Source organism: Notechis scutatus, chromosome 4 (assembly GCF_049901735.1).
Source record: "Notechis scutatus isolate UNSWTSFEM ecotype Mainland chromosome 4, rNotScu1.2, whole genome shotgun sequence".
NCBI lineage: Eukaryota > Metazoa > Chordata > Lepidosauria > Squamata > Elapidae > Notechis > Notechis scutatus.
Window position 1 is genome coordinate 54,438,617 of NC_142012.1, and position 22,876 is coordinate 54,461,492.

Sequence of the window (22,876 nt, forward strand, 5' to 3'; positions counted from 1 at the left end):
TATGATCATAATGACGTTTGTACGCTTATATGTTAACACCTTGGACACCTAGAGAGCACACTGCTCAACATAAAAAGGAAATATATGATATAAAATAATAATTAAAAAATATTTCAAAAAAAGAAAAAACAAGGAAGCCCAGTTGCCTCCTGAAAAAGAAAACACACCTTTGGGACAAGCATGACCTGGAGGACTGAGCATCTCTACAGACTGTGGCAAGAAAGGTCGTAAAATGGGGGCAAGCTCACTTCACAATGGAAATGTTGGGCTCCATTGTGGTCATAAATCGAGGACTACCTTTATTATTCCCTGAAGGAAACCAAAGGGGGGGGGCGAGGTTCCTATCTTTAGGGACTTGTGGTATTGGATTCCTTTAAATAAGACACCCATTGGGACATTATCTCAGCGTTTTATCTCAGAAGGTACTCCGTGGTTAAAATTAGCACAGGGGTGTCGTTCTTACTCCCCGAGAATAGGCTACTGATTAGCCGAAGGCCTCCCGCTCCTCTCTCTAGCCTACAAAGTAGAAGAGTCTAGGCTAGAATTACCTAGGAGTGCAAAAGGCCACCTCACGGCTTTAAGGCTCCGAGGTTTTGGGCTACGGAGACGCCGTGAGGGAAGAGTTACTTCCTCTCCCGCGACCCGCAACCATCCCCTCCTTCCAGGGCCATTTTTTCCCTCCTCAGTCTGAGGAGTCCGCCGTTTTTATTATTATTGTTATTATTATTAAATGTCTCCGCCCTTAGGCCGCTCAACCAATCCGAGTGACGGACTTTCCAGAGTAAACCAATCACGACCGCGGCGAGGCGGAGGAAAAGCGGGAGACGGTTCCCAGAGCGCTGGGCGGGAAAGGCGCGAGCTTGCACGCACTCACCCACGCGCACGCGCAGATTGCAATGCCATGCTCCCGGAGCGGTTGCCATGGAGGCGGCGGGAAGCGGCCCGCCGGGCGGCTCATTGCGGCCAGGTAGGCCGCGGTTGCACAGCTGAGGGTGATTGGACGCTAATCTCTCTCTCTCTCTCTCTCTCTCTCTATGCGAGGCCGTTCCCTCCAGGCTTCGTACCCCCCCTTCGCCCTCTCTGAGGACCTTTTGGGACTACAAAGCCCATCCGCCAGCAGGGGATCTCCTCTTTTGCATGGAGGGGACGTGGTAACTTTAGCTGGTCTTCGGTCGGCTCTCCCCCGTCTCCATTGAAAAGGCTCAGTTTATAATTGATTCCCACCGTCTTTGCAGCAGTGTTTTTTTTTAGGACATATACACCACACCAATAAGGGAGGCTTTGGACTACAAGTCCCATCAGCCAGCTCCGGGGTAAGGGTGTTGATAGAGATTGTCCCTTCTTGCAACACCATTAAGCATTAAGCAGTTTCCCCCCCCTCAAAATACTCATTTTTTATCAGAAAATATATTAATAAAATTAATAAATGTATTTAACAAATGTAATAAAACAATAAAAAAATAAAATTATGGTTATAGGTACAGTACAGGAAAAACTTTGGACTACAGATCCTTTTTTTTTTTTAATATGGTTTTACATTCTGTAAGCCGCCATGGGCAAATAGGCGGCAATATAAATTCAATAAATAAATAAGTAAAATAAATATTAGCCAGCTTTGGGGGTGGGGGAGAGGCTGATGGGGCTTGCCTCTCTTGCAATAGATCGCCCCACTTAAAATCAAGCCCCCCCTTTTGTGTGTGTGTGTGTGCTTGTGTGTGTTTTGTTTTGTGTGCATCTTCCCCACCATGTTGCAATCGTGCCAGGCAGCAAGGTTTTATTTTGTTGTGCAAATCCTGAAAGGGTTAAATTTGTTTCCAGTGTTTTAAAAAGAAAAATATCCAGGGCTGGTTTGCTTTGCTTTTTGCTTTGCTTTCTAGGAACGCTGCTTAAATGTTACAGGAGTAGAGGAATGTTTGTTACATGAGGTCTTGCCCCATTAAAGGGAAAGAAATGGATCCAGATTTGAAATAAACAGTTTCCTCCTTTCTCTGTTTGCAGGAAGGAACTCTTTCCTTCCTCCCACCCTCTTAAACGTTTTAAAGGGGTTTCTTGTCTGAAAGGGCAAAATAATCGGTGGCTGTCTTGATTCATCAATTATTCAAGCAGAGAAAGTCTGGTTAGTTCAATAAAGTACACTTAAAACTATGAATGTATTCCTTTATTCATGGTTTAAATGTGGTTTCTGAAACTAACCAGATGCTCTGTGCTTGAATGACACTGAATTGTTCTCCCATAATGGTCTATTTTCACAGAGCATCCTGAACTAAAAGTGGGAGACTGATTTCTTATGTTGAGCATTGATTTATTGATTATTGATGAATGCTCTACCGTGTTTTCCCAAAAATAAGACCCTGTCTTATAATTTTTTTCAACCAAAAAAGTCACCAGGTCTTATTTTCGGGGGATGCCATCCACTGACTAACCTCACTTGCGTGCATCACCCCAGGCCTCCTTTTTGCTGTCAGAGGCCTTCTGGAACAACTTCTGTGGCTGGCAAGGCTTTCCTGAAGGCCTCTGTAGACGATAACTGAGCTCTGGATCGATGCAGAGTTTTGTTATCAGCTACAGAGGCCTTCAGGAAAGCTTTGCCAGCTGCAGAAGAAATGGGCTGGCGAGGCAGGTGTCGGGGTGTGCGAGGCCTGGCTACAACTGTCCACAGGTAAGTAGTAGGGCAGTTCTACCACCCCATCCCCACCCTAGCTTAATTTTTACCTGTGGACTCCGGAGTGGGTGGGGGCTTATTTTGGGGTAGTGCTTACATTGGGCGCATGTGTAAAAAATCAAGCTAGGACTTACTTTCAGGGTAGGTCATATTTTCAGGGAAATGGTATGTATTTGAGTAAAGTTGCAACGGAGAAATTGTGATCTCTTGGACATTGCACAACTATTGTTTTCAGCAATCTTTGTCAATGGATATGCTGGCAAGGTCTGCTAGAGATTGCAATCCAGCAACATCTGGAAGCACAGCGTGTTCCTGTACATGATAAAATATTACATGTGTGCATTTTTTTTCCTTGTTAACTTTGTCATTCCTCCGGTACTGCGTAAAGAGGGATCTCACAATTGAATTAATCCAGTAAAATCTTCCTTTCTTCATGTGACTTCATAGGCCTGTCCATGTAACTTTTGTTTTCTGCAATATCAAAGCTATTTGTCATTGTTTTCTTCTAGGATTTCCCCCCCCCCCCCCCAAATTCCCAGTCTAGACTACAAGTTCGAATTTCTTGTCAGCTCCATTCAGTCCTCCCGACTCTACCCTGAAGCAAGGGATTTACAGAGTCATAAAAATTTTAAAAAAGTGCAGGGAAGGTTAATGTATTGGAAGGAAGCTGGTTTACAAGTTATTGACTTAGGGTGAAGCGGCTGCTAAATTGGTTATGCCCTTGGAAACCATGCCTCTCTTTTCTTATAGCTTTTTGCCTAATGGCATGTAGAGGTCTGTGTGAGGAGGAAAGGCCAGCCTCAAAACAATATCAACTTTTGTTGATGATATGCTCTGCATATTCAAATCCAGGTGCCTGAAGCAGAAAAGCTTGATTTTTGACAGCAGCTAAGCAACAACATACATCTTCCTACATCAGTTACAAGAGAAGGCTCTGGAACTAGAAAAGCAGATGCAAGAATGGCGACCAGAAATGGCTGGAAAAGGAAAAGGAGCGCGAAGGCTTGGAAAGCTTCCTGGATTCTGTGGATCCTAAAAACTTAAGACGCATGTGGGTTAACTTTCTTTTGGAACTTGGAGCTGTTATGTTGAAGAAACCCTGACTCAACTTTGAGTTAATTTCTTAAGACTAACAACAACAACAACAGAGTTGGAAGAGACCTTGAAGGTCAGGCAGGAAACCCTATATCATTTCAAACCAACGGTTGACCAATCTCTTCTTAAAAACTTCCAGGGGTGGAGCACAACATCTGGAGGGAAGCTGTTCCACTGATTAATTGTTCTTAGGAAATTAGAAAGCTCCTTCATTCTAAGCTGCTTCTCTCCTTGATTAGTTTCCATCTGTTCCTTCTTGTCCTGCCTTCAAGTGCTTTGGACAATAGATTGATCTCCCCCACCCCTTCCTTGGAATGCGGCTGTTTCTTGTCAATGTCATTGCAAGTGTCCAATTGGCTTGCAAGACCCAGCAAAGCCAACTTTCATGAACCCCAAAGTTTTTCCTTTTGGCAATTGTGGGATATCACGCATTACTTTAGCACAAATCGTTTGCAATGGCGCAATAGACTTTTCCAGTTCCATGGGTGCGAATGCTTCTTATCTCAAAGTAACAACAGACAACTACAGGGTTAGTTATGACCCCTACAACAGCGAATAGAATACATGTACTTGTACAGGAACAGGAAGCTCAAGGACAAGGCCCAAGAGAAGGTGTAAATAACCGTCATTCTCAACCTCATGTGGTCAGCTGCACGAAAACCATGTGCTTTGTGCTTCTGCTTCACCATTAAAACCACCTTTCCAATCAGTCTCCATGTTTCCAGTGTCTTTCTCCCTGCTTGGAATTGAACCAAATGGATGATATTTCTTCCAACAAGATATTGGAAGCTTAAGTGTGGCCATATTGAGAAAGAAAAGCATAACATTCTGTCTTGGAGTAGAGAAAGTTTGCCAAATTCAGGCTATTTTAGCCGCCTCCTGTAACATTATAAACAACTTCCTGGGCTGGAAGATTTTCCTTCCGGAAAAAAACTACCAAACTATCCTTGAAAACAAAAAGATACAGGGAGCTTAGCACAGAACTAAATTTAGACTCTGGATGAAAACTACTCTCTATTAAAGAGACATGGTGCCCAACATAAAGCTTAATCTAGGAACAACCTTTAAATGGGCATTTGAACCTCACTGGAAGTTTTTAATAAGAGATTGGAGAGTGTTGTGGTTCACCGGCAGCAGAAACGGACAGTGGGGAAGAAAGGGGATCAGTCCGGGAGTCTGGAGAGGACTCAGACAAAGGTCCTGCATCCAATGCAGAGATGGGGCCAGGACCATCTGCGAGTGGGGTGCTAGCTCTGGAGCCTTCTGAGTCTGGCAGCAGCGAGGCAGAGGAACAAGGGGAGCCTGTTCCCAGTGCGCGTGTGCGCAGAGCTACTGGAAGGCAAGAGCAGCTGAAACAAAAGAGGCAACTTGGGAATAAGGCTGGGAGGTGATTGCCCCTCCCCTAAGGGATAAAGGACAGGCAAAGATAACGAAACCTTTGCAGGAAGCAAAGTCGTTTGTTTGGTTCAGATTCATTCTTGAAGCTCTTTGTACTTTGGTTGGTTTTTTTCTAGTTTATTGGACACTTCTGTTATTGGCAGCACTTCACAGAACTGAAAGGTGGGTGCTTATCTCGAGGGACTGTTTGAGATTCATTACCAGCTGGGAATGAAAATAATTCCCTTTCTTACAATAAAACCAGACTTGTTTTTAAAATAAGTTTATGCGTAATTACGGTCTCAGAAGCCCGGTCTTGGTCAGAGCAGAGAGCCATTTGTCCAGAATGGTATACGATCTCTTGCTCGAGGAGGGGGTTGGACTAGAAGACTTCCAAGGTCCCTTCCAACTCTCTTATTCTGATGTTCCAATCCTACAGCCCTCAAAATGTACTTAAGCAGGATGTTTTAGAGTAGACTCCTACAAGCTTTGAACTTTCTGCTTGTTGTCATCTGCGGAGGACAGCTCCATTTATTTGCCCAAGCAAGACATGCACATCTGCAGGCCTCACTTCAACTTTTCTACTCCCTGGCTTTTGTCTTAAGTGAACCAGAACAAAATAAATGATCTATCTGGAGGTGGATATTTCACCCCAGATGACCTGTCCTGATGAAAACCAGTTCTCTGCAATGTTTATAGAGTAAACTTTAAATAGATGGTTCATGAAAAATGGAGAGAGCCTCCATTCACACTAGTTTGATGAATTAATCGGGGTTCTCCCCTATTTTTTATGTATATTTTATGTATATTTTTATGTCTCTCTTCTTTTATGTACACAGGGAGTATTTGCACCAAGACAAATTCCTTGTGTGTCCAACCACACTTGGCCAATAAAGAATTCTGTTCTATTTTTTTTCCTGGCCTTATTTTAATTTTTCGATTGAGATATGCTCTCAGCATTCGGTTTGCCTTCAAACATCCACCACGAGGGGATTTTGGCTAGTTGTTTTAAAAACATATTTGTTCAGCTAAGAATGTAGGTTGTTATTATATACTGTATACAAATCACAGCTGCCAGTTCTTTAGCTGGTGCTGGTCTTCATACGCATTGGGTTCTTTCCCAAGTTTTGATGGCTTGTTCTAATTATATCTTCATATTAATACCTATAGTACAATATCATATAATAACAAAAATAACATAATTATTTGCACAAGTAAAGCACATGCCTAGAAAGTGAGTAGCTTCTCCCCCCTCCTCCAGAAGATACATCCAAGAAAAGTAGATAAAAGAAAAAAGAGGCGTTCCTCATAGGAACACGTGTCTTGGCCTCCTGGCTGGTCTACTACAATGGGTCTATGAAGACTGTCTGAAAACTGTCCAGAATGCAGCAGAAACAGTGATGGACGTGAGAATAGAATAGAACAGAATAGGAGAATTAGAATATAGAATTAGAATATAGAAGAATTAGAATATAGAATAGAATAGAAGAATTAGAATATAGATTTAGAATACAGAATATAGAATTAGAATAAAATAGAAGAATTAGAATATAGAAGAATTAGAATATAGAAGAATTAGAATATAGAATATAAGAATTAGAATATAGAATAGGAGAATTAGAATATAGATTTAGAATACAGAATATAGAATTAGAATAAAATAGAAGAATTAGAATATAGAAGAATTAGAATATAGAATATAGGAATTAGAATATAGACTATAAGAATTAGAATATAGAAGAATTAGAATATAGAACAGAATATAGAATTAGAATATAGAATATAGAATTAAAATAAAATAGAAGAATTAGAATATAGAAATAAAATATAGAATTAGAATGGAATAAAATTAGAATAGAATAACAATAGAATAGAATAGAATAGAATAGAAAAGAAAAGAAAATTCTTATTGGCCAAGTGGGGTTGGACATATAAGGAATATGTCTCTGATGGATAAGATCACAGTGTGCAAACAGTAATAGACCATAGGTCATAAATCATAGTTACAATCATTAATCAGAAGTTACAAACAACAACTGATACATCCTAAGAAACCAATAAGAGAAGATCATAGGAAAGATGAGAAATGAGACAGTGCCGGGGGAATGAGGTGTTTAACAGAGTGATGGCACGTGGGGGAAACAGGCTATCTTTGTGTCTAGTTGTTTTGGGATGCAATGCCCTATAGTGGCATCCTGAGAGGAGAAGTTGAAACAGTTTATGTTCAGGATGTGAGGGGTCCGTCGATATTTTCTCAGCCCTCTTTCTGGTTCATGCAGTATACAGGTCCTCAATAAGAGGCAGGTTGGTTGCGGTTGTTTTGGCTGCAGTCCTAACTATCGAATTTGTTGGAGCACACGAATGACAGTGGTTGATGAGATTTTCCTGGATTTGCTTCCCTGCCCTCCTAACCAAGATCACCGGCCGGGGTGGGGGGATCCACTTGGCTGGTGTTGGTTGGAGGAGGTGAGTTTTGACAGAAGCATAGACTGGTAGGTTCAGCCCTTTCTCAAAACTCAACTCTGGTCTTACACAAGTGTTTGCTGTGGGTGCCTTCAAAAGAAACCTGTCAAAACTCATTGGAATCTTACAGTGGTGGGAACTCAATTTTTTTACTACCAGTGTTCTGTGGGCATGGCTTGGTGGGCGTGGTGTGGCTTGGTGGGCATGGCTTGGTGGGCATGGCAGTGGAAGGATACTGCAAAATCCCCATTCCCTCCCCACCCCACTAGCCTGCTTTCCAGCTCTGTTCTCCTGTGCAGGGCAACCAAAGAAGACCCAGCCGATCAACTGGGACTCAATGGGAGGCAGAGAATAGATGGGGGTGGGGCCATTCAGAAATGGTATTTGCTGGTTCTCTGAACTACTCAAAATTTCCACTACCGGTTCTCCAGAACTGGTTAGAACTGGCTGAATACCCACCTCTGGAGTCTTTGCATACAACCAACAAAGGATGGAGAAAATCAGTTTCCCGCTCTAAAGCAGCCACTCTTCATCAGCCTGGTGAGGATGGACATTCCCCAAAATGTCTGCCTTTGAGACAACAAAGGGAATTTGGGGGTGCCAATTTACACACTAGCTTGAGAATCCCAGGAAGGGTTGCCCAATTTTGCCCCAATAAGTTGCTTTCAACAACATTTCCTGAGGCAGGCCAAAGGCTAAACTGCATGATTATGGCCTCCTACTCAGAATTCATGACAACACTGGGGCAATTACAGGCAGTCCTTGACTGACAACGACTACAGAGCCCTTCACTTCTGTTGTGGAGAGAGACGTCTGTATTTCGCCCCGCTTTGCAACCTTTCTGGCCACCGTTGTTAAGTGAATCGCTTGCAGCTGTTCTGTTAACAACAGGATCATTAAGTGAAGTGGGCTTCTCAGTTGACTTTGCTTGACAGGTGGTCGCCAAAAAGGATCACTTAACCCCAGGATCCTGCAATGTTCATCAACACAAATCAATTGCATCAATATAAATACAATTGCATTTTGATGATGTGGCCATGAGGATGCTGCAATTGATCGTTAAGTGTGAAAAACAGTCGTAAGTCACTTTTTTTTGCAGTGCTGTTGTAACTTCGAACAGTCACTAAATTAGTGGTTGGAAGTTGGGGACTACCTGTGAATTAACTCATTAAGAAGTGATGGAGAAGAGGCAGTGACAAAAAGGGAAATTGGATAAGTTTGATTGGGTTTAATCAATAATAAATTGGGTTTATTGCCTGCTCCAGGAAGGCGCTCTCTCTCTCTCTCTCTCACTCCCACCCCTCCCTCCCTTCCTCTCTCCCCCTCTCTTCCTCTCTCCCTCTTTCTTTCTCTCTCTCTCTCTCCCCTCTCCTTTTTCTCCCTCTCTCACCTTCCAGATGTTTCATTATCCAACTAGATAATATTATCGGTATTAGCAGGAAGGAAGGGTGGGAGGGAGGCAATGTGGAAGACAACAACAATAGCCAAGACAACAGTGACCATGAGGTCTTTGATGTTCTCTGAGCTTGGTGGTTTCCTTGCAGACATTTCATTACCCAACTAGGTAACATCATCAGTACTAGAAGCTGCCCTAGATACCTGCACAAAACCCCCACTCCCTTCTAGTTGAGCAATTAAATGTCTGCAAGAAAACAACCACCTTTGTAGAGCACCAAGGACCCCAAAGAACAACAAGATCTTCAGTCAGAAATTATCTCGCCTCTGTAACACTAGAGTTGATTCACGAAAGGAGAGAGACAGTGCAGTCTCTTGTGGGTACGCCACTAACACCTTAAAATTGTATCGCTTGATTTCACGGGTTCTTCCTCCCACCTTGTAAATGGCTAACCTGTTCTGACTTTCTCACCTTTGTCTTGTGGTTTGTAAGAGCTGCTATAACCTTTCAAAGAGGGAATTCTGGAAAAGCATAACTGGTATCCGGTAACTCGCTAGAACAACATTGCCACCTAGTTGTAAGGATGCTGCTACAATTCCCTCTCGTCGAAAGATAAAATCACATCTTCTTGCAATCAAAACTCAATGGAGGACACAGATAAACCTCCAAGTGGCCTCAATGACCCTCTAAAAGGGTGCAAATGACCAGCTGGCTGCAAGGCATCCTTCCTGTCAGAGCTGAAGAAGCTTCTTGGATGAGAAGTGAAACATCTTCAAAAGAAAAAAACAAGAAAGCCCAGTTGCCTCCTGAAAAAAAGCACCTCTGGGACAACCATGATCCTGTCAGCTGTTCATCTTCCTCCTTGGATTCAGACTCCAACAAGGGCATGACAAGAGAGGAGGAGACGAGAGGAGACAAGACATTTTTTTCCAGATTTTTGGATCATCACACATGAATTTGATGTTTATTGCTTTTTTTTAAGTGTTCAAAAAACTTACAGATGGGGTAATGTCAGTCCAAATCCAATGCTGTTGGGCATACTAACAGTGACAGTAGTAGGTGTCTGAATCTGACAATATGAAATAATTACCGAAAAACAAAGATATAAACATGTGCGTGATGATGCCTTAACATCAAACCAAACAACAGCAAAGTCAATAAGATTGTCATTTCTAATATTTATCAATGCAAAAAAACCACGTGGTGAATTTCAACCGTTATTTTCCAAGGAGCCAGCATAACTTTTTAAAAACAAAGAACCTTTGCTTATTTAATGCAGCCAACTCTTATTTTTAAAAAATAACCACACTACATCAGGGAGGGGAGACGTGCTAGTTTGTTATGCTTTTCTTTCAAGGGTCAAATGAATTAATTCAAAGAGGATATTAAAAATGATCTTTCAGAGACCATTACCATTAAAAATGGAACTGTTCCCCTCCCCCAGGATGAAAGAGTTGTTTAATTGAGTTACATTTGTAGTGCAAATACCCCTAGAAGTGCAGATTTACTTCAATCAGTGGCAAACCACTCAATGAGTCTCATCATCATCGTGTAACTAGGTTAAAACTTTTAAAATCACCAACATGCACATTTGTTTGAAAACAAATACCAGTAAATGTGATCTTAACCAATCATTCTGATTAAAATTTTGATTGCACAGTGATGAATCCTAGAATATTTGCTGACTACCTGGAGTCTTTTAACTATCTCAATATTCCACAGACAGAAAAAGGATATATTTTCAGTGCACAACGATGCCTGCACTCCTAATGAAAAATAATAAAACATATTTTTTTTTTATAAAACTGTTTTAAAACCATAATCTTCTTCAGTGTAATATGCTTCTAAGTGCAACATGTATAGGAATATCTTTCATTTGTTAAGTGGCTCTGGAATTTTTAAAGGTGATGTTTGAAGTGTTATCAACTACAATTGCTTGATATCTGACTGAGCAACTGGAATTAAAAGGGGAAACGACTAGCTTTGCATTCAGAAAACAAAGGCTTGTGGCACAATGAATCAAAAATAAATAATACAACATTTTAAGGCATAGTCAACTATAAAGATATGAAAGCTTGAGATTCTGCCAATACAGAGAAAAGGAAAGCTATCTCCTTGACCCTGATATCAAAGCATTCAACCATGATACAACATTAGATTAAAAGTAACAGAAAACCATATTTATCGCATTGGCAACAACAAAGAGTAGTCCCCAAAATTATAGGGTGATGTTTGGCTTCTTCGTGGTTCATGATGTCAGCGTCCCCCTGGCAAGTTTTAAAAACACACTGTGAGTAAGTAGAATTCACTTTCCTCTTTGGAGAAAGAATTACACATTAGCCCCTGAAATGGGAAATAAATCACTCCAGCATGCTCCTAAAATTGAAATTCCTTGAGAAATTTGCAGCCCTTGAGGTTTAGCCTGGAATTTCCTCCAAACCCTTTTGGTGTAACCTCGGTGAAACCCTTAGAATGACAAGCAATTACCATAGGGTAAAGGACTCCAGAAGTTTACAACCAGGTGGAAATGTGTCAAATTATAACAAAGCTTATAATTGTACTCTGTAGGTATACTATGTGAAAAAAATTTGGGACGTAGTAGACGAGCAAGATCTTAAGTAAGCACTGTAACACTTTCCTCCTCTGTGCAACACGATTTGAGAAACGGAAGAAAAGGTAAGGCATGGGCAATACAAAAAAATCTAAGAGTTGCTTAAGAAAAGAGTTGCTGAGCCTTAAATTCTCAGTTAGCTGCATTTGTGCGTCCTTGCTCGGAGGGAAGAGTTTTTCCACTGGAGTTTACTGACTGCATGTGGAATTCCTTGAGATTTTCTAACAGCGCTTTCCTCTCCAGTTCCAGAGCGCGGATGGTCTGGTTCAATTTGCCTTCACTGTTAAGCAGAACCTCGATCATGGCTTCTAGGTTTTGGATCTTCCCATTAGCCATCTTGAAAAAATAGACAGGAAACAAGGATATTGATGACAATGGAAGAATATACAACACCAGTAATCAACAAGGCCCACTCGTCAAGTCTCAGCTGTCAACCCTGAATGGACATGGTCAATGACAACCGATATTGGGGTTGAATTCCAAATTTTTGGAGGTCACCAGGGCAACCATCCCTGACTACTCAACAGGTTTCCACCCATGTCAGATGAAAGTCCAGTTGCCTCCTGAAAAAAAAAACACTTTTGGGACAACTATGACCTGGATGACTGAGAATCTCTACAGACTTTTAGCTGTACAATTTGGGATGAACAGCCTTTGAATATTGGAGTATGAATGGATTTTCAAAACGTTGCAGACTACAGGAACCATTTGCACTACTCAGGTGACCCTAAGGACACAGATAAACCTCCAAGTGGCCTCAATGACTCCCAGAAAGGATGCAAATGACCAGCTGTCTGCAAAGAATATAAATCCTTCCATTCCCCACCATCCAGTCAGAGCTGAAGAAGCTTCTTGAATGAAAAGCGAAACGTCTTCAAAGAAAAAACAAGGAAGTCCAGTTGCCTCCTGAGAAAGCAACTTTGGGACAACCATATCGTATGAAACCACACCGGATTCAGGCTGGAACTTACATGCAGAGTGAAGATGGAATGAAAAACACATTTTTAGACTTTACTAATAGGTGTTACCTAAATCCCATTCCGATTTGGGATTTCTACCTTGTTTGAGAACAAGTGAATGAGTTGGACTTCCTGTTGCAGTAAATCATTTTAATGTCTACAGGATATAAATAATTGGGTTGAAATTTGGGAATCCCTAAAGAACTGATCCTTAATGTCCTTTTCTCCAGTCATTAGGATGTTTTATTTATCTAATTTATACAGCTGGCCATCTCATAAATATCTGACTTTGGGTAGAGTTCCACCAAACTAAAACAATGAATATGTACAATCATTATCGTTAACAAATATTAAAAACATTAAAAACTATTTAAAACATTAAAATGTCAATAATATTTGTAATACATTTTTAAATGTTCAGTTGACTGAGTTTCATGTTTAACGAATAAAAGTATAATAATAATAATAATAATAATTAATAATAATAATAATAATAATAATAATAATAATATAGTAACAACTACTGGGAACATCAGGTTGAAAAGGTTCTGGAGAATGAAAAAGTCAAGATCTTGTGGGACTTCAGAATTCAGACTGACAGGCACTTGGCCCACAACACGCCTGACATAACAATAGTTGAAAAGAAAAAGGGTTGGTTCATTGACATTGCAATACCTGGTGATGCATGAATTGTAGACACACAGCAAGAAAAAAATCTCAAACTACCGGGACTTACAAATTGAAGTTGAGCGACTTTGGAAAAAGAAATCGTGTGTTATCCCCATTGTAACTGGAGCCCTTGGAGCAATACCTAAAGGGCTACCTGGCTATTTGGAAATCCTGAATTTATCAGACTTGAATACCCTGATTCTACAAAAAAGCCACCCTATTTAGAACAGCTTATATCTTCTGATGCTACCTGAACAGTTCCTAGGTCCTTGGTTAGGACTCGAGCTGTTGAGCTACTAACCAGCCCCAAAGGCTGTGAATCTCACTAAAAATTAGCGAACAATAACAATAATAGAATAATAGATAAAGGGATCTTAATAGTAATAGTTCTTTGCTCGATCCTTTTCTTGCAGACATTTAACTACCCAACTAAGTGACAGCATCAGTACTAGAAGAGAGTGGGGTTTATTCTATTTATATACTGATGCCTCCAAGTGTATAAAACCCTTAAATCTTAAATCAGGAACATCATTTTGAATTTGTGTGTGTCTGTGAAATCTTATGGCTAGCCCAATTGGTTTATAGAAAAAAAATAGTGCAAATTAATTTTTGACAAAGGGAAACTTATTCATTGTTGATAGCATCCAGCAGAAATAAATGCAACTTCTCTCTTGACTTGCTTAATATCTTGTTTAATGTGTGGACGCGTGAAATTCGGCCCATACCTGCAGCTCTTCAAGGAGATCAAAGTTTTGCTTCCGCAAGTTACTGTTGGCCTTTTCAAGTTTATCCATCCTTTGATTGTCATTGAGAGAGGAATCTATTAATTCATCCTGAAGGACATGGTATTCAACTTCATAAGCTTGAAGCTGTTTGGAAATATCCATCTCAAATACCTGCCGTGGGAAGGGAAAAATAAACAGAAAACCATCTGAACGTCAAATTTGTCTCCTCGTATCATATTAACGAAACCAGGGGATTTGAGAATGCCAGTATTCTCCTTTCCTGTCTATCCTAACCTTCTGCAACCTCCTGGCTAGGAAAGTCAATGGGGAAACCAGATTCACTTAAGAATCATGTTACTAACTTAAGAACTGCTTTAAAGCAGTGGTCACCAACTACTGGTGGTCCATGAGAAAATTTTGGTGGTCCGCAGAGAAATGTCACCCCCAAAACACCCCCCAAAGCAATTAATCTAGGCTGCATGGGAACACAAGGCTGCGCCGCCTACAGGGCCTGCAAGAACACAAGGCTTGAGTCACTTGCATTGCAAACACCATGAGGTAGTGAGGGGAGGGGGGAAAGGGCGAGGGGGGAGAACTTGCCCCATTTGCCCCATGCACCTCGCCTGGCCACCGGGCTGTTTCTTTCCGCTTCTTCTGCTTTTGACTGCATGCAAGGAAAGCAGCAAAAGTCTTTCTTTCTCTCCCCCCAACTCCACCAGAAATGAGTCTTTGGGACCCTGCAGGGCCTCCTGCTCCAAGAGGCTGCACCAGTGTTACAAGTCTTACAAAGACTCATTTCTGGCAGAGTTTGGGGGAGAGAAAGAAAGACTTTTGCTGCTTCTGCTGTTTTCCTTGCATGAAGCCAAAAGTCTCTCTCCCTCCCTCCCTGAGAACGGAGCTGGAGACAGTATCCTGTGATCCCAAATGAAGAATGATTGATTGGTAGGAAAACGGGGTGGGGGATCTCCCTGCAGACTTTTTTTGGGATTTTCCAAGGGTTTCTGGTCCGCGGGATTTAAAATTATGAGTTTGGTTGTCCCTGAGGTCCAAAAGGTTGGTGACCCCTGCTGTAAAAAGTTGAAGATGGGGTGAGATTCTACTGGTTCGGAGCGGTTCGGGCGAACCCTTTGTTCCAGTGATCAATTGGCTTCAAACTGGTTCACTGGGGGAATCCCACCTTTGGTTAAAGACTAGTGAAATGTTGGTGCCCAAGTATTCTAAAGCAGCAAATCCGAAGCACTGCCAATCAGAAAGAATGCTCATCCTGTAGTTGCACAGTTGAGATTGGACACACTGATTTAAATCTATTTTTTTTAAAATGAGAAAAAGTGAAGAGGATTGACTTTTATTGTTTGATATATCCCATGATGCACCTCTCTGTTTTTACTCTTTCACAAATGATTTTGCGTGAGAGAAAGATTAGGCCGGCCCGTGCTGCGTCAAATTTGCCTTTTTTTTTTTTTTAAACGTACACAGAGCATTTGCATTACGTTTCTTAGGATATTCACGCTAATCTCTGCAGGAGATAGGATGTTGTTCAAGCTTACTCCAAAGCTTTACTCTGTGCCAAATAAAACAGGAAGGCGCGGTGAGGAATATAGCCCCCTCCCCTTCAACACAAAACATCTTAAAACAGATCTGGCTATTGTTTAGAACTATGTTAATTCTGTAGAAGGAAATTCCAACCAAATAAAGCTGCAGTTCGGCTAGGAAAAAAAAACTGGTCTCAATTACACGAGGAAGTTGTTCTAAATTTTGCAGCTTCTACTTTTCCCTGGCAATACTCCACTTCATACCTGGTTAATGGTTTTTTCCATCTGTACCAAGCCTAGATTGGGAAGAATACTTTTAATGAAGTCAACGATTGTTTCCAGGTTTTCGTGCTCCAGAATCAAAGGCTTATGGCTTCCCAAAAGGCTCAGGGCCACTTTAAATAGAACTTCTGGTCCTTGGAGAAGCATCAAGTCTAGGGAAGAGAGGAGAAACATTAGGAAGAGAGTTTGAAGAAGATTCTATTCGATCCCTGAAGTTTCTGTTCATTTATTCTTTAGTTATAGCTACAAAAATTCCCCCCAAAATAAGACCCGGTCTTATTTCTTTTAGGCTTGGAAATAAGCACTCGGGCTTATTTTCGGGGAGGTTTATTATTATTTTTTAAGTGCAGGAGGTGGTGAGCACAGGAGGCCGACAGGAGTGGGAACGCAACTACTGCTGGCCTCACCCTCTCCATCCCACTGTCTGCTTGCCTGTGACTGCAACGGGCCAAACTCTCGGCATGCTCCATCCTCCATCCATGTGGGGCGCCTCCATGTCCCCAGCCCTGCCCTAGCTTGATTTTTACACTTGCGCCTTGCCCCACCTCATACACCCAGAGGTGGCTGGGGCTTAACCAGGGCTTATTTTGGGGGATAGGGCTTATATTGGGCACACATGGAAAAAACCAAGCTAGGGCTTATTTTCGGGATAGGTCTTATTTTCAGGGAAACACAGTAAACAGCCTGGAACCTGTTGGATCACTGTTTCAGAGATACTTTTTCACCAAAACAGAGACACAGAACGACCACAGGCGGGCCAAAAAGCAGCAGAGCGGGAACAACTTGAAACTTCCAATAGGATTGTCCAATGATGTTCCTTGTAGGAAAGTGACAGGCAGTGGCTGGAAATGACAATCACAGGAACATAGTGTGGTGGCACACTGCGATTGCAATGCAACGATGCAGCAGCACTGAAGTAGCCCACAGCTTTGTAGAATTTAAATCGCATAGGAGTTGTGGGTCTCAGATTTTGGATTTGCATTGTGTAGGTTAGCCCCTTGGAGGTTTGGTGAGTCAAAAATTGTTGGCCTAGGAGCCACCCAATTTTGGCCAATTGAAGATCACAAACCAAAAGACACAGGAGTTAATGAACTACAGATAGTCTTCGATTTATAACAGTTCATTTAGCGATCTTAGAACAACACTGGAAAATGTGACTTATGACCATTTTTCACACTTACGACCGTTGCAGCATCCCCGTGCCCACGTGATCCAAATCCAAGTGCTTGGCAACTGACTCCCAGTTATGACGGTTGACCTTCTGTCAAGCAAAGTCAACGGGGAATCCAGATTCACTCAACAACCAGGTTACTAACTGATCGACTGCAGTGATGCCCTTAACAATGATGGCGAGAAATGTCATAAATTGAGGCCAATCTTTTTAGGTTGTGGAGTAAAACATTTATGAAGTGAGTTACACCCCTCCACTGTCTTTTACGACTTTTCTTGCCCTAGTAATTCTCCAGGGATTTCATTGCATTTGTTAAGTCAGTAACAGGGCTGTTGTGTGAATCTGGCTTCCCCATTGACTTTGCATGTCAGAAGGTCACCGAAGGGGATCGCATGACTCCCTTGGGACCCTGAATGTTAAACACTGACCTTGGAGTGGTCACAGGTCTGAAAATGGTCATCAGTCCCTGTTTTCAGTGCCATTGTAACTTTGAATGGTCACTAAACAAATTGTGGTAAATCCAGGACTACCTGTATAATACGTTTACTGATTTTTTTTTGTCAGGTTCTCATGAGACGTTCAGGGATTCTGGGAATTGAAGTCCACAAGTCTTAAAGTTGCCAAGTTTGAAGACCCTTGGTCTACTTAGCAAGGTTTGTGGTCCTTCCTTCCTCTCCTTTTTCTCTTTCTTTCTTTCTTTCTTTCTTTCTTTCTTTCTTTCTTTCTTTCTTTCTTTCTTTCTTTCTTTCTTTCTTTCTTTCTTTCTTTCTTTCTTTCTTTCTTTCTTTCCTCCCTCCCTCCCTCCCTCCCTCCCTCCCTCCCTCCCTCTCCTCCTCCTCCTCCTTCCTTCCTTCCTTCCTTCCTTCCTTCCTTTGTCCCCTCCCTCCCTTTCCTTCTCCCCTCCCTCCTTTTTCTTCTTTTTTTCTTTTGCAGCACCCCTCCCCTCACCTTGTTTTTGGCCTAGTGGACCTCAGGGAAGCCTCCTGGGAGCTGAAAAAAGCAGCATTTTGAAGTGGGGGGGGAACCAGCTGTCCCGCACGATTTAGATTAGCTAGAAAGTAAGAAATCCAATGATTTCCTGCTTTCCAGCTAATCTAAATTGCACGGCACAGATGATTGTTGCCCAGCTGATTGCCAGAAATACTGGTTCGGCCAAACTGGTAGATTATTTACTACCGATTTGGCTGAACCGGAAGAATATCACCACTGTCTAGAACCTACCCTCTTCTCACAAGGTGGCCAAAGTCATTCATGGTCCAGACATCCTTATTAGGATGACTTACCGAACACCCTAGCGACAAAACCCAGGGGAAACTGAGAAGCAAACAGGGTCAGAAACCACGGGGCTGCGTAGAGGCTGGGGCTGATCTCGTTGGCTTCAAAGTGATCGTAAAGATCTTTGTGGTAATCGTGGAGGAGTCGAGAGAGCTGATACATCTGGATCTGCCAAGTGAATTTAAAAAGAGAGAGAGAGAGAAGTAAACATGGAGGAAAGAAGAATTAAAACTTTTTTACACTTTAGTCGTCAGCGGTGGATGGATGGATGCCATCGGGAGGTGTGGCTGAAGGCAGTTCTCAACTTACGACAGTTCATTTAGTGACCGAAGTGACTACATCACTGAAAAATGTGACTGGTGACCATTTTTCACACTTATGACGCCTTGCAGCATCCTCATGACCAAGATTTGGAGCGCTTGGCTAATTGACTCATGTTTATGACCATTGCGGGCTGCTGACATTCCTAATAAAGGAATTTTTGAGTTCCCATCAGAGGGTTTGTCATGTTTGGGGAGCTGCATCAGACACATTGCATTTGTTAAGTTAATCACACAGTTGTTAATTGTGAATCTGGCTTCCCCACTGACTTTGCTTCTCAGAAGTTTTGGGGCTCCATGTTCTGACCTCAAAAAGCACTAAGCAGACTCTGTCCCGGCAAAACCTCTTTTATTAAAGAAGGTGAATTTCTTCATTCACATTCAGCCAAAGGCCTGGCCAACAGACTTTCAAGGGTGTAATTAGGAGCACAGACCTTATCTAGCTTGGAGAGTTGCCAAGTAAATATTTCCAAACGCAGTGCTGACAAGGAAGGGCTCAGCACAGAATCTCTGAGATACACAGACAGACCACACTGCTGCAACGAATGAATTGTTTCCAGCAAAAGCCCCCTCCCCTTTTGCTCCTCTTTTAATCCCTATGAGAGGGGCCATTCACTGTCCACCTGTGGCTTTAGTCCCATGCCAACCCTTAGTTCATAATTGTTCTTTTCTTTTGGTAGCTCTGCACATGCGCAAGCTGGGAACCAGCTCCAGTGTTCCCCCACCTCACTGCTATCTGACTCCAAAGGCAGCTGATGACTATCAGATTGTCCTGGCCCCATCTCTGCCACTGACGCAAAGCCCTCGTCTGAGCCTTCCTCAGCCTCCAGGACTGGCCCAGGTTTCTCCCCAACCTCCTCACTGTTCGACTCTTCTGCCAGCTCCGCTAGCCACCGGCTGTTGTGGTCCGCCGGCGTCCTGCGGAGCTGGCAGCAAAGTTGGACAGTGGGGAGGAACACGGGCCAGTCCTGGAGTCTGGAAAGGGCTCGGATGAAGGATCTGCATCTGACACAGAGATGGGGCCAGGGCCATCTGAAAGTTATGTGCTAACTCCGGAGCCTCCAGAATCTGACATCAGCAAGGCAGAGGAACAGGGGGAGCCTGTTTCCAGTGTGCGCTTGTGCAGAGCTGCCAGAAGGCAAGAACAAAAGGGGCGACTTGGGAATAAGGCTTGGAGATGATTGACCCCTCCCATAAGACATAAAGGAGGAGCAAAGGGACAGGAACCTTTGCAGGAAGCAACTTTATTTGTTCTGGTCAGTTTAAACTCTGAAGGTGGATGCTTATCAGCCTTATCCCGAAGGACTGTGGAAGACTTCTGTTGGACTATTCATAAACTGTTTGGGACTCATTACGGGCTGTGAATGCATATAATTCACAGCCATTGGAAATAAAAACAAGGTTTTGGGAAACAGCGTGTGATTGTTACTGTCTCAGGAAGCCTTGATCAGAACACCAGCGGGCCACAACACTCCATGGTGGTTGTACGTCGAGGGCTACCCGTATAGGGTTCTCGCAATTGGGTGCAATACTAAATAAATGTAATGCAGGTCCTTTACCTGAAGAATCGTCATGTCCGGTCGGTATTGCTTCCGAAGGCCCAATTCAAACATCAGGAACTTCAGCATCTTAAAGGCTTCCTCCTCGCTCATGTGTAGTAACAACACTCCGGCCACAAAACTGAGGCCTTGACAATAGCCCACTTCCGGATCCAGGAGGGAGTAGGCCTTCAGGATATTATAGAGGGACAGCTGACCAGCTCCAAGCTGGGATGAGAAGTAGGGATGGGTCGGGAAAGTGCGACCTATGAGAGAGAGAGAGAAAAAAGAGAAGGCCATGGACACAAATCAGCCGTACTGTTGTGCAAAACACTTCCCAATTATGAAAACAACCCCAACAACCCATAATTGAGCCCAATGTTTATGTTATGTGAGACGGTCATTGTGAATCTTGCCCCCACTTTAGCCACTTTTCTTGCTGCCATTGTGTTAAGTGAATTGATGCAGTTCTTCAGGGAACCGTTTAGTCATTAAGCGAATCAAGAATGGTTTGGTAATTTTCTGGAAGGAAAATCTTCCAGCCCAGGAAGTTGTTCTTATTCTATTCCCTTCGTTATTCTTTTTTCCTTATTCTATTCTATTCTTATTCTATTCTACTCCCTTCTCTATTCTATTCTTTTTTCCTTCTTCTATTCTATTCTTTTCTTATTCTTATCCTATTCTACTCCCTTCTCTATTCTATTCTATTCTATTCTATTCTATTCTATTCTATTCTATTCTATTCTATTCTAATCTAATCTAATCTAATCTAATCTAATCTAATCCCTTCTCTATTCTATTCTTTTTTCCTTCTTCTATTCTTCTTCTTTTCTTATTCTTATTCCATTCCATTCCATTATCTGGCTTCCCCATTGACTTTGCTTGTCAGAAGCTGGCTTGAAAGGTACCAAAAAGGCGTTCATATGACAGTGAAACCATCATAAGTACATGCCAGTTGCCAAGCGGTCGAAATTTTGTCTATTGTCAACCATGGTGTTGCTGCAACAGTCGTAAATGTGAAAACCTGTAATAAGTTAATTTTTTTCAGTGCCACTGTATCTTCAAATCGTCAGTAAACCGATGATTTTTAAGTGGATGAGCACCTGTAGAAGCTCTGAAGTTCTGAATGCCATTGCTCACAAAGAAACTTCTTCAATCATCATCATCATCATCATCATCATCATCATCATCATCATCATTTAATGACCTGGGAGTCTGGGCAACTGAATGGAGCTAGCAGAGTGATTTACTGGCCGGATGCCCTTCTTGTTGCCAGTGCAGAGTTTTGTTTGGCAGATATATTCTCATTGTGCCCAGAGAGAGAAATATCTGCCTCTATCTACCCTAGGATTGAACTCACAGCTTCCTGATTGTGAGGTGAGAGCTCCACCTCTAGGCCACCACACCACTCCCTAAGAAATGTCTTCCATACATACCATAACCTAGTCCTAAGTGAAATATGACCCCTCCCCTTTTTTTTTCAAATGCAAAATGTTCCAAGTTTAATACCAGATTTAACTTCTGGGCAGGCTTACCTAAATCAATCAGAATTGCATGCTGCTGGGAAGTCAGCTGTTTTAAGAGTTCTTTGTACGGCGTGTCCTTTGGCTGTTGCTTATTTGGAAATGGGTGCTTGAGTTGGTGCAGCTCTACTAAAAACTTCCAAATCTCTCCCCGTTGTTGCCGAGGAACTCCTTTTCAAAAGATGTTAAGAGCAAAAAGAATGAATCGCGGGAAATGAGACACCGACACACAAGCTCCCTGCTTTAAAAAGAAACCATTGCTTTCAATGGGGATATCCTTCCAGAATGGCCTTGAAATGCTGCTAAGATAAGCTCATTTATCCTGGAATATTTTTCACATAGCTAATGCCACCAGCAAGGAGCTGAGAGGACTTCAACTCCCAGAATTCCTTAGCCAGCATAGCTGGGAGTTGGAGTCCAAAGTCTTAAAGTTGCCAAGTTTGGGGGCCTCTGCCCTATAGTGGCAAAGGTGGGTATTCAGCTGGTACGGACTAGTTCTGGAGAACCAGTAGCGGAAATTTTGAGTAGTTCAGAGAACCGGAAAATACCACCTCTGACTGGCCCCACCAACCCCATCTATTCTCTGCCTCCCATTGAGTCCCAGCTGATCGGCTGGGTCTTCTTTGGTTGCCCTGCACAGGAGAACAGAGCTGGAAAGCAGGTTAGTGTGCGGGGGGGAGGGAATGGGGATTTTGCAGTAACCTTCCCCCAGGAGTGGGGAGGGGATGGGGATTTTGCAGTATCCTTCCCCTGCCATGCCCACCAAGCCACACCACGCCCACCAAGCCATGCCCACAGTAATGGTAGTAAAAAAAAAAATTTGAACCCCACCACTGTCTAGTGGGGTCCTTGGTGCTCTCTGAGCTTGGTTGTTTTCTTGCAGACATTACATTACCCAACTAAGGGACATCACCAGTGCTGGAAGGGAGCAGGGTTTGGAGAGGAGGAGGAGGATGTGGAGGAGGACTGTGAGGTCTTTGGCGTTCTCTGAGCTTGGTGGCTTTCTAGCAGATGTTTTAAAAAGATAATAATAGGCTTTCCAAAGAGCCAGTACCCTCACCTTTCTCCACAGCAGAATGTATTTTCTCCATGTCCAACTTGATCTTTGACCTTCCTGGCATGGTCAGCATTTTATCCCAGACAGACATGACTTCTTTGAGACACGAAGTCATTTCTTCATAATCAAGCTTCAGGCGCTTATTGAGCAGATCATTTTCAGAAGCTGGGGGGGGAGGGAGGCGAACAGGTTAAAGACAGCCGCCCCTGTGAAAGGCCAAC

The 22,876-nt window shown here is 42.6% G+C and overlaps 1 protein-coding gene across 7 annotated transcripts in view; it reads right to left on the bottom strand.

The window, feature by feature from the left end:
- Positions 1–9,927: 9,927 nt before the first annotated feature.
- TBC1D1 (TBC1 domain family member 1) overlaps positions 9,928–22,876 on the bottom strand; it is a 96,563-nt gene continuing 83,614 nt past the window's right edge. For all 7 annotated transcript variants that reach the window (XM_087965830.1, XM_087965831.1, XM_087965828.1 and 4 more), the window contains 7 exons: positions 22,659–22,820; positions 21,611–21,769; positions 20,097–20,341; positions 18,226–18,385; positions 15,754–15,923; positions 13,958–14,128; positions 9,928–11,940 (listed from right to left, as the gene is read on the bottom strand). In XM_087965830.1, coding sequence (XP_087821956.1) covers positions 11,737–11,940; positions 13,958–14,128; positions 15,754–15,923; positions 18,226–18,385; positions 20,097–20,341; positions 21,611–21,769; positions 22,659–22,820 — 1,271 coding nt within the window. In that variant the 3' untranslated portion in view covers positions 9,928–11,736. The remainder of the gene's footprint in view (positions 11,941–13,957; positions 14,129–15,753; positions 15,924–18,225; positions 18,386–20,096; positions 20,342–21,610; positions 21,770–22,658; positions 22,821–22,876) is intronic.